This window comes from Pteropus alecto, unplaced genomic scaffold (assembly GCF_000325575.1).
Source record: "Pteropus alecto unplaced genomic scaffold, ASM32557v1 scaffold171, whole genome shotgun sequence".
NCBI lineage: Eukaryota > Metazoa > Chordata > Mammalia > Chiroptera > Pteropodidae > Pteropus > Pteropus alecto.
Window position 1 is genome coordinate 4922620 of NW_006431925.1, and position 13450 is coordinate 4936069.

At 37.9% G+C, this 13450-nt stretch overlaps 1 protein-coding gene across 1 annotated transcript; it reads left to right on the plus strand.

Annotated features, from left to right (window-relative positions):
* Nucleotides 1-357: 357 nt before the first annotated feature.
* COCH (cochlin) lies at nucleotides 358-11694 on the plus strand. Its single transcript, XM_025043387.1, has 11 exons — nucleotides 358-433; nucleotides 518-577; nucleotides 2663-2819; nucleotides 3502-3635; nucleotides 4148-4210; nucleotides 4462-4506; nucleotides 4595-4742; nucleotides 7202-7305; nucleotides 8011-8237; nucleotides 8422-8938; nucleotides 11171-11694. Exons 1-11 carry the CDS (start codon nucleotides 400-402, stop codon nucleotides 11344-11346), a joined length of 1665 nt encoding a protein of 554 aa, XP_024899155.1. The 5' UTR covers nucleotides 358-399; the 3' UTR covers nucleotides 11347-11694.
* The last annotated feature ends 1756 nt before the right edge of the window (nucleotides 11695-13450 follow it).

Here is a 13450-nt window from a genome sequence, read left to right on the forward strand (position 1 = left end):
GGCCGCGGGAGCCGCGCTGTCCGCACTCAGACGCAGCGGGGCGGCTCCGACTCAGGTGCAGGGCCCCCGGCGTCCGGCGCGGGCGAGCGGGTCCCTGAGCCTGCTCGTCCGTGTCTCTCCTTTGTCGCCCCCAGCTAGTCTGTCTTCATCTTGCACCCTTCACTCTGGTCCCGGGGTGCACATCGATTCTGGGTTTGGCTCGATCTGCAGCCGGAGCGTCGCCTCCAGATCGAGAGGGCGCTAGCTCCGGGGCAGCGGCCGCCCCCTGGGTTTCCGAGGGGTGCTGGATCTCCGCGGAGTGACGGGCGCGGCGTGGTGGGGTCGTAGGAGCCTCTGCTCTCCCGGAGCCTCCCTCACATTCTCCCTCTCTCCCAGGTCCAAGCAGTCCCCTCGACCACCATGGCTGCAGCCTGGGTCCCGGTTCTCGGCCTCGGTGGGTACGCGCCCCTCTCCCCTGCCCCTGGCGCCAAGCCGCGTAGAGGCTGGAGCCGGCCTCGGTGCTGTCCTCTCTTCACAGGTGTCTGTCTGCTGCTGCTGCTGCTGCTGCTGCCGGAGCCCGCTTTCAGCGAGGGAGCTGGTGAGTAGCGGGCTCCCGGGGAGGCAGCGCTCGGTCCAGGCGGTGGGAGAAACTGAGGGCCAGCAGGTAGAATCGCGCTCAGGTCGAGCGGGTGGACGGTGGCCCCGGGGCTGGAAGCCCGAGAGCGCGCAGGTCGGAGTGGCCTCCTGGCGCACTGCCATTCATACCTACAGCCGATCTTCTCCCGCTTACCCATTTCTCACGCGCGAGGGGGAGGGGGTCCGATAGGGGTGTTCTTCCCAATGCGCAGAGGAAGCCTCCACCCCTTACCCCCCATGCACACTCAGATCCCTAGAGCTCCCCTCCCCTCCCCCCCACTCGATGCAGCGGCTGCGGAAGGTCAAGGCAGGGGCTATTTGTTGAGCCCCACGGGGGTACTGCCTAGTCCCGGGTGTTTCGCCGCGTTTAGGGCCAAGAAGAAGCCTTCCGGACCCGACTTCAGACTGACAGACAGACAGAGGCAGAGAGGCTTACGTCGTTGTCCCACCTTACTTGACCCCCTAGCTATGTTTCTAAGAGTAACCCCTGTAAAAAGCAGCATTCGAGAGTCTTAGAGTCTGTTCCACAGGTAGAAGTCCGATTATGGATGTGTGGTTCGATTTGTTTTCTACAACAGTTAAAGGCAAACTCTTTTCACACATCTATCCTTTGTTTTCCTTGAAAGGAGAAATGAGTCTAAGACACACACACACACACACACTTTCACTAAAGTCAGTGTTGTCAGACAAAGGTAGAGCATTTGATGCTACTAAAAATGAGAGGAAGGATTAAGGCTGTTTGATAGCAGGTATGAGGATCGTAGGTATGAGGCTACTGTTTTTGGTAAGGATTTTCATTTCTCCAGCAATCTAGAGTGTTTCAGAGCTAAGAAATTGGCATTGGACCTGGCATCCTGCCTTCCCTTCCACCAACGTGGACAGTCCAGGGTACAGCTCAACATAGAGGACTCTTCTTAGAAGAGGGTCCTTGTTAGAGGAAGGCTACTCAGTTGGACGATATGACCAGACAGAATTACTCTGTCTTGGAATAAAGTTGGGTTTGTTGTTTGTTTGTTTGTTTGTTTTTGAATTAACATCTGTTTCAAAAAAGTTTGGATAACCACAATTGCCTGCGTTTGGAAAAGTGTATTCAATAACATTATTCTCAATTTAATATTTACAGTAAATATTCACTGTAAAAAGTGGATTAGTATGTTGTATTGTTATCTTATTACTTGTTGCCAAAGGCTTGTCTCTACTTAACATATTTTGTAGAAAATTTTTGATTCTTTATTAGTTGGATAGACCATGTAAAACTCAAGAGTATTAACAGTACTTTCTAGAAATGCCTGATATAGCTCTCTGGACAGATCTGGAGCAGAAGTAAACAGCTTCAATTCAGATAAAAATGCTCCATTCTGAAGGGACCAATTTTCCTGTTGCCTGTCCTACAGCAGTTACAGAATGTTCCTTGGGCTGTGTGACCTTAGACAAATTAACCCCATGGCTTTAATTTTTTCATCTGTAAAATGAGGGATTGAGCTAAATGACATTCGGTAAAGTGAAGCATCTTTTTAATGGTTTGCTTACATTAAGATATAATTTAAAGGCACAGTATGTGGACCAAAAAAAAAAAAACTAGTAAGAAATGGTTCTCTGAATCAAAGGATGACTTAGAGAGGTTGATGCAGTGTCTATGAAAATGTTCCTCACAGGCTCAATCTAGATTTAATATCATCATCTCAGACAACTATGTACATTGTCATCAAAGAGAGATTTTTATATTTCTAGAACGAGTTAATAAATGGTCAATGCCTAATGTTTTCTAGTTATGATATAGTTCCAATTATGTATTTTCAAACAAATAAGAACTGAGAAAATTCTCCCATTAGACTTTATAGTGGCTGAGGACTAGATTAAATTAGAAAATTTATTTTTGGCTTGCTGAAATCTGGAATGGTATGGGATGGTACATAAGTCAATATTCCTAACAAGAAGTGTAAAAAAAGAAATCAGAGAAATAAAACTTCAACCTCGTTAGTTCCCCCAACCACCACTGCCCTAAAAGTCCTAAGAATGGTTATAACATTCCCTCCTTACTCTTTAGTTCCCATCGCTATCACATGCTTTACCAGAGGCCTGGACATTAGGAAAGAGAAAGCAGATGTCCTCTGCCCAGGGGGCTGCCCTCTGGAGGAATTCTCCGTGTTTGGGAACATAGTATATGCTTCTGTGTCAAGCATATGTGGAGCCGCTGTCCACAGGTAAGCCCAAACGTGCCAAAGGGAGAGAAATGCAAGTGTCATTATTTCCTTTCCCAATCTAGCCACTTGGACCCCCCACCTTTTTTTTCTTTCGGTACCAATTTTGGCCATAGAATATAGATACATTTTAAGGTTTTCCTGACTATCCTTGAACACCAGCTACACAGGGAAGCTTTCTAACTAAAGGCAAATTGCATTATTTCTTGATAGCTAGATTCCTGTGATTCTAAAACATTCCTAATCATGTAATATATTACTGAGTTTTTACTGTGTGCCAGCCATTAGTTTTTTTTTTTAATTATTGGGGTGACATTGGTTAATAAAATCAAATACTTTTCAAGTGTACAATTCAATAATACGTCATGTGTATATTGCATTGTGTGTTCAAGCCATTGTTTTAATGTCCATGACACCCCTACAACTGTATAAGGTAAGTACAATTTTATTCCATTTTACAGATGAAGAAACAGTGTGTCCTTATCAACACTTAAGTTTGATAGCACAAAACCATTTTCCTGGGGCTGTAAACAGGTTTTTAAAAAAGGCTAGCAGCTTCCTTAAATGACTTTTCTGCTGAACTATTTTCTTGATTAATGAGAGCAATAGACGCAATATGGCACAAGTCAGTCATATGCCCCTGAAAAGTGTGGTTAGAATTTCAGCTGTTATTTTCATGTTGCAGGGGAGTAATCAGCAACTCAGGGGGAACTGTACGCATCTATAGCTTACCAGGTCGAGAAAACTATTCCTCAGTAGTTGCCAATGGTATCCAGTCTCAAACACTTTCCAGATGGTCTGCTTCCTTCACAGTCACAAGTAGGTACAATTGTATTGTTCTTACTTTTGTGTAAATATTGCTTCCCTCCCCCGCCCCCCGTCCAATTTTTTTCCCTGCTTTTCTCAGCCCAACCTCTTTGACCTTGATGGGAAAACCTGTGATCAAGATTGAAGGGGTCAACAATGGCTTAAACTCAGGGGACCCAAAGGGTCAAGGACCCACTCAAACCAAACTTGGGTGAATGGGGGAAGAACAATCTTGCTGTCAGAAGATGGCAATAGAAGCTGAATGGTCTGCAATCAGAACGCCCTGACACTTATCGAGTAGCATTAAATCAAAAAGCTGCTGAATGCATGTGAATTCATTTTTGGTGATCTCTTAAAATATAATCTAATAAGAATCCATTTTGGTTCTCTAAAATGAGAATGCAGCAGTTACTCCTGCAATTGCCAGCATTCTATCACATCTATCATGCCATAGAACCCTAAATTAGATTCATTATGTTTTGATAACAAAGAATGAAGAAAAAATAGCCTTTTTATTTTCACAGAAGGCAAAAGTGGTACACAGGAAGCCACAGGACAAGCAGTGTCCACAGCGCGTCCACCAACAGGTATGAAGTATGGAACCTATAGTTGCCTGGTACTTTGGATTGGATGCATGCCGAATATGTAGGTCTACTACAGTCCTGACTTGTTTCTTTGTTGAGGCATTGCTTCCCCAGTCCAGAAAAATAAAGAAAATTAACTTTCGAAGAAAGTCTTTTTAAGAATGACACTACCTGTCATAAGCTTTTGCCTATGTGGGCTTCTTGCTATGGAACCGTCTTCCTTTTGCTAATGCCAGATGCTTCCTTTGTTTCAGGTAAACGACTAAAGAAAACACCTGAGAAGAAAACTGGCAATAAAGGTGAGTCCATTTGGGAAAATAACGTCCCCTCTACCTCCCTCCTTCCTCTTGAAATTGCTAACGGAGAGACTTGTTTGGGTATTCACAGACTGTAAAGCAGACATTGCATTTCTGATCGATGGAAGTTTTAATATTGGGCAGCGCCGATTTAATCTACAGAAGAATTTTGTTGGGAAAGTGGCTCTAATGTTGGGAATTGGAACAGAAGGACCACATGTGGGCCTCGTTCAAGCCAGGTACCAACCTTGTTAAAATGGGAGACTTGAATGATATCTTGAATGATGACAAACGATCAGTCCTTTTAGTAGGTACATTCATTTTACTTTAGTATGAACATATTAAGTTGTGGATAATCAGGATTCCTAAACTATAAATTTAGGATTTAAGACTGAGCAGACCAGGTAGGTCTAGGTGCTTCCTTTTTGGAATAAAAAGATTCATAGAATATTATGCTATTTGAGGACCAGAAGGTAGACTACAAGGTCTTGTTGGCTTATACAAATTACATCTGCATATCGGCTCTGCTCAATTCTTAATTTGTCTTTACTACAGGAAGAAACTGTGATATTTCTATTTCTCCTCTCTATTCTGTTATTATTTTCAGCTCTTTTCATATTCTCTTTATTGGAGATCTGAAGTTTGACCTTTAAATTTTTATTCATTTAAAAATAATATTTTCAAGATTATAATATGTTCATTATAAAAAACTTGAAAACCATATAAAGCACAAAGAAAACAAATTTCTCAAATATAGTCTCCAGAGATGGTCACTGTAAAATGTTTTATTTCTTTTCAGCATTTTAAGAAAATACTTGATTTTACATATGTATTTCTTTTTCAAAATCTCAGACTATAAAAATGTTTTGTGTTGTTTTTTTCATCCATTAGTATCCTGAGCATTTTACCATATTACAAATCTTCTTCAAAAGATAATGTTTCATAGTGTTCCTTTGCATGATTATTTAGCCATTCTTTTATTGCTTCTTCACCATTACGCTTTACACTGTGAACATCCTTATGTCACCTGTGTGTCATCTCTGATTAAGCTAGATTCCTAGAAGAGGGATTAGGTCAAAAGGTTCCGAAATTTTTAAGGCTTCTGAAATAAAGTTAAATTGCTTTCTAGAAAGTTGCTGCAGTTTAAACAACTCTCAGCACTATTACAAATATTAATTTCTATTTTATTTGTTCTTGTTATTTTTTAGAATTGTTTTTTAATTTTTTGGTGTAAGACTTTAACTTCGTTGTTTCCTACATAATTTAACCATTTGTTCCACACCTTTTAAAAAATGAACTTCTTATTCCATTGATTTGTGATATCAATTTTATATACAAGTTTAGGCAAGTCTGTTTAATTCATTTGCTAAGTTAAATGTTTTCTACAATGCTTTAATTATTGTAGCTTTCTTTATTGTACATTTTAACATCTCACAGAGCAAATTCCCTTTAGTGCTTTTCTTATATTTTTCTTTGCAAGATGAAAGCTGCACTGCCTTGTACACTTGTACAAAGACTAGCTTCTCTATAAACTTCCTGGTTTATAGTTTTTCTGTTTTATAAAGGACATTAGATAAACTATATCAAGAGTTTCTGTTTAAGCAGAATAACAGAATATATCATTAAAGATGCAAAAATAAGACTAAATTCCATAGGTCATAATTTGGATAGTTAAAAAGTGACCATAAAAATGAAAAGGTTATCAACCTACAAAATCTGATTTTGTGACCCAACATTCCAAGAGGTAGATAGAAATCATAGTATTAGGTATGCAGAAATATAATTAGTGCTATACTTGTCCCTCAAAAGTTTTGATTTAATGGCAATTGATAATGCTAAGATCTTAAAATTTTGTACTTATAAAATATTGACTTAGCTAAAAACACAACAAATTGTTTTAACTGTTTTTGCTCAACATGGTCTCTAATGAACAGAGTAGTTTTAAAAGTGAGCTGAAATTCTTTACTATTAAGTATGGAAAATCTCAAATCTCCCATAATATACATAACTTTAAGAATAGCAAATGTGAATATCATTTAAGAAAAATTCAATATTGTAATATTTTATAATTCACTTCCTTAGAACATTTCCTTCCCATTTTTAAAATGTTGGCCTTCATGTCATTGAAACTGCCTCTTCTGACCAAAGAACTGGGTTAATAGACTGTTCAGTGCTTCCAGGATACTCCACTGGAGTGGACCTAGCCTCACAACCTGGAAGATCTGCCTTCTAATATATGGTGCCCAACTCTGCAGAGTTCCTTTAAGCCCAGTGCCCTGAGCCAATCCTGGTTTCAGGTGCTCCATATAGTTTAGGCATGGACTTCCAAATCAGACAGATCTGAATTTAAAGTGTGGTAATGTTTCGTTGGGCAAATTACCTAAGTGCTCTGATTCTCTTTCTTCAATTATGTAATAGGGATAATTTTTATCTTACAGTTATAATGAAATGAGATTATACATTTCACATATTGCCCAGAATATAATAAAACTTCAAGGTAGCCATTTTTTTGTTACATTTATGAAAGATCTCTAAAAATATAAGTAAGGATGCAATGCCTCAGTTGACAATATAATGTGGAATTAAGAAATTTGAGCATTGTTCAATTTAGACTTTTTTTAAGGTATATAATGTTGCCTTGTTTTCCTTTTCCATTTCTCTCTGGATAACGTTTTTTCGTTTTCATTTTTCCACTTAGTGAACATCCCAAAATAGAATTTTACTTGAAAAACTTTACATCAGCCAAAGATGTTTTGTTTGCCATAAAGGAAGTAGGTTTTCGAGGGGGTAATTCCAATACAGGTAAGTAGACTTTGGCCCCTGGGATGTAACACAGCAGAGGGTTATGAATGATCAGATACCTGAAACAGTTATTATGCTAATTTATATAAGGAGATGTGAAACTTCTTCCTGGCACTGAAATCTTGGCTAGGTATGCTACTTGATCATCTGAGATACTCAATTTATAATGGGAAACATACCAAAGGGTTAACTGATAGTTTATTTTTTAAATATATAAAGCATTCTGATTTATAATCCTTATATTGAAGAGGGCAGTTGTAACTTTAGAGAAATACCTGTTTGGAATGCTAAAAAGCAGCAGAAAGCAACAGACGTACCTAATGAAAGCAGATGTGGTGAAAAGAACTAGTGTTACGGATCCTGAAGGGAGACTTCTTGTTCTCAGCCCTTAAAGGCACTAATCAATCACTTAAGGGCAAGGTAGAGCGCTCCGGTACATGAGTGGGAGTCAGTTTTGTGTTTCTGGCTGATGCTTGATGTAAGGAAAGGAAATGAGAGGCTTCTGGGAGAGGATGGGGTAAGTAATGTGGGTCGTGAAGACAAAAAAAATAGGCCTGACAGATAATTTAACTTTCCCATCTTATGCATCTATCATAGAACTGGGTTCTATATAAAATTCTTAAACTAGGTGGCATCAAGTTTGTACAGGGAAATAGAAATGTCATTTGAGCAGTGGTACTGTTCTAGTTTCTTTTTCAAACCTAGGAAAAGCCTTGAAGCATACCGCCCAGAAATTCTTCACAGCAGACACTGGAGTGAGAAAAGGGATCCCCAAAGTGGTGGTGGTATTTATTGATGGCTGGCCTTCTGATGACATTGAGGAAGCAGGCATTGTGGCCAGAGAGTTTGGTGTCAATGTATTTATAGTTTCTGTGGCCAAGCCTATCCCAGAAGAACTGGGGATGGTTCAGGATGTTGCATTTGTTGACAAGGTGAGGAGGTGAGGGGAGTCTGTTATAGTAGTGATTCAGTTTTGTACCTCGAGGCATAGTGCTGACTGTCCCATATCTGGAATAACTTTGAACGTTAAAGATTTAATGTTCTCATAACTTTTAAGAAACAACTTTTGATCTCTTGGATATTTTTTGTCTTCTCACCGCCCCCGTCCCCCATTAGGCTGTCTGTCGGAGTAATGGCTTCTTCTCTTACCACATGCCCAACTGGTTTGGCACCACGAAATATGTAAAGCCTCTGGTACAGAAGCTCTGCGCTCATGAGCAAATGATGTGCAGCAAGACCTGTTATAACTCAGTGAACATTGCCTTTCTAATTGACGGCTCTAGCAGTGTTGGAGACAGTAATTTCCGCCTCATGCTTGAATTTGTTTCCAACATAGCCAAGACTTTTGAAATCTCAGACATTGGTGCCAAGATAGCTGCTGTACAGTTTACCTATGATCAGCGCACAGAATTCAGTTTCACTGACTATAGCACCAAAGAGAATGTCCTAGCGGTTATCAGAAACATCCGCTATATGAGTGGTGGAACAGCTACTGGTGATGCCATTTCCTTTACTGTTAGAAATGTGTTTGGTCCCATGAGGGATAGCCCCAACAAGAACTTCCTGGTAATTGTCACAGATGGGCAGTCCTATGATGATGTTCGAGGCCCTGCTGCTGCTGCACATGATGCAGGTAAAGGCCTTGTCTTTTGTTTGAAGAAATGAAGAGGGAGATCAGTGACTTTTAGGAGTACATATAAGCTTAAGCATTTATTTTTTTTGACAAACATCTATAGTGTCGCAGTCATGTTCTAAGAGCTTTACCCAATAATAACTGATTGTCGAGGCAGCTCTACTAATCTTATTCTACAGATAAGGAAACAAACTCCTCAAAACACAAAGTGGTAAGGCCAGCACTCAAACCCAGGCAGTCTGGCTGAGTCCACACTCCTAACCACTGTATTGTTGGAGGAAATACCATGAGAACCATGTCATGTGTCAAGGAAACGTTACAGTTACTCACATTTGGCTCAGACTTGGAATATATCCACCCACCAGCCCAATTACAGTTTATGTTACTATGACTGATAGTTTATCATAACTTTTTAGTAGTTTTCAGTCTGGCAGTAAAGACTTTAATTCAATTCCATCTAAACTTCCTTTTCAGTCTTTTTTTCTTGAGATAATAAAAACACTCTGATATTATAAAAGGGTATAAAAAGATTTTTTCCCTTACTCTAATCTTAATCTTATCTTACTTTTAGCAAAGGCCATTAGTTCCTGAAGCCATTAGCATGATGTATTGCTGAGATCCAATAGGCCAAGATAAAACTGAGTGATTAGTGTTCCGTAATACTGAAAAAACAAAAATGCTAACTTGGGAAGGGGGATTAACAGCCTTCCATTTTCCTATCTTCTGCACTTCCTTTTCTCAATTCCTAATGACTTAACCTTTCCCCTTTTGTAAATTAGCACCTGTTAATGCATTTATGTACTTTCATAAATATTGCTGGCATCGTTTTTAACAATGATACATGCAGTGTGCTATAATGGCTTATTTTTAGACATGGCTTATTTTATACAGCAGCACTAACCTATGCTGAAGACCTGTTTGCTCTCATGCCCCTGAAAAACGTAGCTTACTGAATTAAGTTATAGTTAACAGGATTGGATTCAGGCTAAAGTGAATTCACATATAACTTCCCCATGTGATTAATTGAAATTCAGGAGGTTGAACCACATTATTTTCATGAAAATTAGTGATAGTGAAGTAAAAAGCCAGGAAGTAGGTTTTCAGGGCTAGGTCAGAACCTTATTTTTTAAAACAGTAATTACATACTGGGCCTGAGTTAAACAATTTCAGTTTGAATGCAGAATTAAAAGCAAGGAAAACTAAAAGGAAAAAATTTTTCTCTTGCCAGGGAGAGGGATTGGCTGGTGGAAATGGTTTCAAGTAGCTTTTATGTCATCTAAACCTGCCTTATTTATATCTTAAGCATTCAGTTCACAACACTAAGCACTATATTCCACTAAAAAGGGGATGAAGACTTTTGGAGAGGAGGGGAGTCACTATTTCAGAAACTCTCAAAATGCTATGGGGAATTTCTATATGCTACCTTCTACCCAGAAGGTAGAAGGTAGCATATAGAATCTGCTAAACCACCTTTTACAACTGGGACTGAGATGAATCAAACTAATGCAGTGTCACCCTGACCAAAACATAGTTGGAGTAAAAGCCTTCTAGTAGCTCAGGGGAATGCAGATGAAATGTCTCCATGTAACTGGAAAAAATTCCAGCTTCACATTTTTCTTTAGCTGTTTTTATCACCAGATTTTTGCTTTGGGATTACAGATAAGTTCTAACTATTGGTCAGTTTGCCAATGTAACATATAGACTGAAATGGAAGAAAGTTATTCACAGAAGACTGGTCACCATTATCGCAGACGATGCAGCCTTAGAAAACTTTTACCATTTGTGTATTCCATCTTTTGTGCCATTCTTTTTCTCTTGCAATGGCTTAAGTCCAGTATAACCATTATTTGATGATAGCAGGCAGTACCGTCTCATGCCAGTCTCAAAGGGAAAGTTTTCACCATTTCATTGTTTGCTGTGGGGTTTTTAAAAAAGATATTATCGGGTTAAGAAAGTTTCCTTTTATTTCTTGCTTACTGTGTTGTATCACAAATGGATACTGAACTTAATGTGGGAAATAACACTGGTGGCAAAGCTTCTGGTTTTAACCAAACTGTTTAACCATTCTCCTGTTAAAACTTACCTAACAATTTGGTGGAGAGAATTTAGTTCCTCAGAAATTACTAAGCAGTTTTCTCTACAACCATGTACTAATGTATGAAAAATATATACATATGATTTTTATGTAAGCTGGACTTGGTTTTAATTCACTTAAAAATATTTCCATTGTAGGTATCACCATCTTCTCTGTTGGTGTGGCTTGGGCCCCTCTGGATGACCTGAAAGATATGGCCTCAAAACCAAAGGAGTCACATGCTTTCTTCACAAGAGAGTTCACAGGATTAGAACCAATTGTTTCCGATGTCATTAGAGGCATTTGTAGAGATTTCTTAGAATCCCAGCAATAATGGTGATATTTTTTGACAACTAAAAGAAAATGCAAGGGGATATAATGTATAAGTTTATTCTCCTAATATTGAAATACTATAGCACATACTAGGATCATATACAAAACTATTAAAGATGGCAACAGCTGTTTTAAGCAAATAAGCTTTCATTTGAAGCTACTACCTTCCAATTACAATTTAGACTTAATTGTTCAACACTCTGCTGAGGCTTCATGATTATGACCCTTAGAGACTCAGGAAAAACGATCCTGGATTAAAATCTTAAGAGTTGTATTCTAATATGCTTATTAAATGCATAGATATGCAGGTTGCATAACTCAATAAAAGAATCTAATACTTAGACCAAAAGCAAGATTCCTTCTCTAATCATTCTGTATTATATAAGGAAAATGAAAGAGAAACTTAAGTAGAAAACAACTCTTTAGTTCAAATATAAATATCTTGACCCAAGTTGATATTGTCTTAAACCAATCAACAAAGATATTTAGTATACTAAAAAGTTATAATTATGGATGCAATGGAAGGGAATTTGGTATCAAGCTGATTTTGTAGACTTTTCATAACATAACTGAAATATCACACTGAACAAGATGGGATTGTCTGGTATTTTTCTATTTATATCCTTACCTTTTATATGTATAGATGTATTTGGCTTGTACTTTAAAAGTCTTCTATGTACTGAAAAAAAAAATGCTAAGTTGGTAAATTTTTACTTACCACTTATAAACATTTAGTACATATTTCAAATAGCAGAACTGCAGAAAAATATTATAGTTTGACTATTTAAACGATAAAACTTCTAGTGACTATTATTCTAAGCTACCTTTTATTTTTCCAAGTATCTCTCTCCCTAGGGCATGATAAAAATTCTGTATTCACTAATTCATGCAGAAAAACCAATTTGATTTTTTTCTTAAATCATGCAGTAAGACTATATTTTTTCTTTGATTCATTTATTGAAAGCCTACCGCTCCAGGCATTATACACAGCCACTACCAGGTTAAACAGTATGAGATACTTTTAGGTTACTTGGTTAAAAAAAAAAGTTTTATAGTTAACATTTTTAAACATACTTGTGAAATTGGTTCCTAAGTCATCAGAAATCCATTAATGTAATTATCATTACCTCGCCAAAAAGTCCTCTCAGATAGAGGTGCTGTCATCCCATCCTACCTATACAGGCCCTGTCCTCTCCCTCAACCACATACATACCCTGTCTCCCAGCAACATTCACTGATCCTATCTGAATAGTTTACAACCAGTTGATGTGAAAATGGTATTAACTGGTTGGAATATATATACTCCAGTAAATCTTTTGAGTCTAACAATTTAATAGTCTGTGTAGAAGGAATGAAAGAACTATGTATCAGAGAATCATAAGTGAAATTGCCTGACACTAAAAATTTGATAAAACAGTATGGGAAGATAATAAACCACCCCTCCCTTATAAAAAGTGACAAATATGAATTCATGTAACAAGAATTTTCATAAAAACAACTAAAATGTGTTTAACATGATTTTCCCCCAATAAACAGACAAATTCTCAGCTAAGAGTACTACTCCTTAAAAATTTAAACTTAAGTGAAAATCCCAACCTCTGTAATCAACAGTCCTTTTGAAAATGTTTTTAATTCTTTAAAGGACAAAGTTTTGAGGCATCTGAGGTAACCAAGGAAGGTAATACTTTGAGCAGTAAGAGAGCAGAAATGAGCACTTCATTATTACCAGCTATTTTTATAAGTAAACATAAGATAAAGAGGTAACAGCTAAAAAGTAGAGTAAAAGGATTTTTAAAAAGATGTATTATAATCCAACTTTTGTAGGCACACTTAAATTTCAAATGTACTAGCCCATTTATAACAATGCATTAAATGAGGAAAGTACATGAATAAAAAAAGAAAAAGGCAGAGTATGATTAAATATTGAAAGCCAATATACTAAATTTGGATATAAAAATATAATTAAACTTTATGAAGTACCATTTAATAATCAAATAAATCTAATTTCCCGTCACAAATGGAAGCAAATAAAATGAAAATGACATTATTTTTGTATCTTTTCAGTTTTTTCCAAATGTTTAATATATTGTGAAGAAAAATACAAA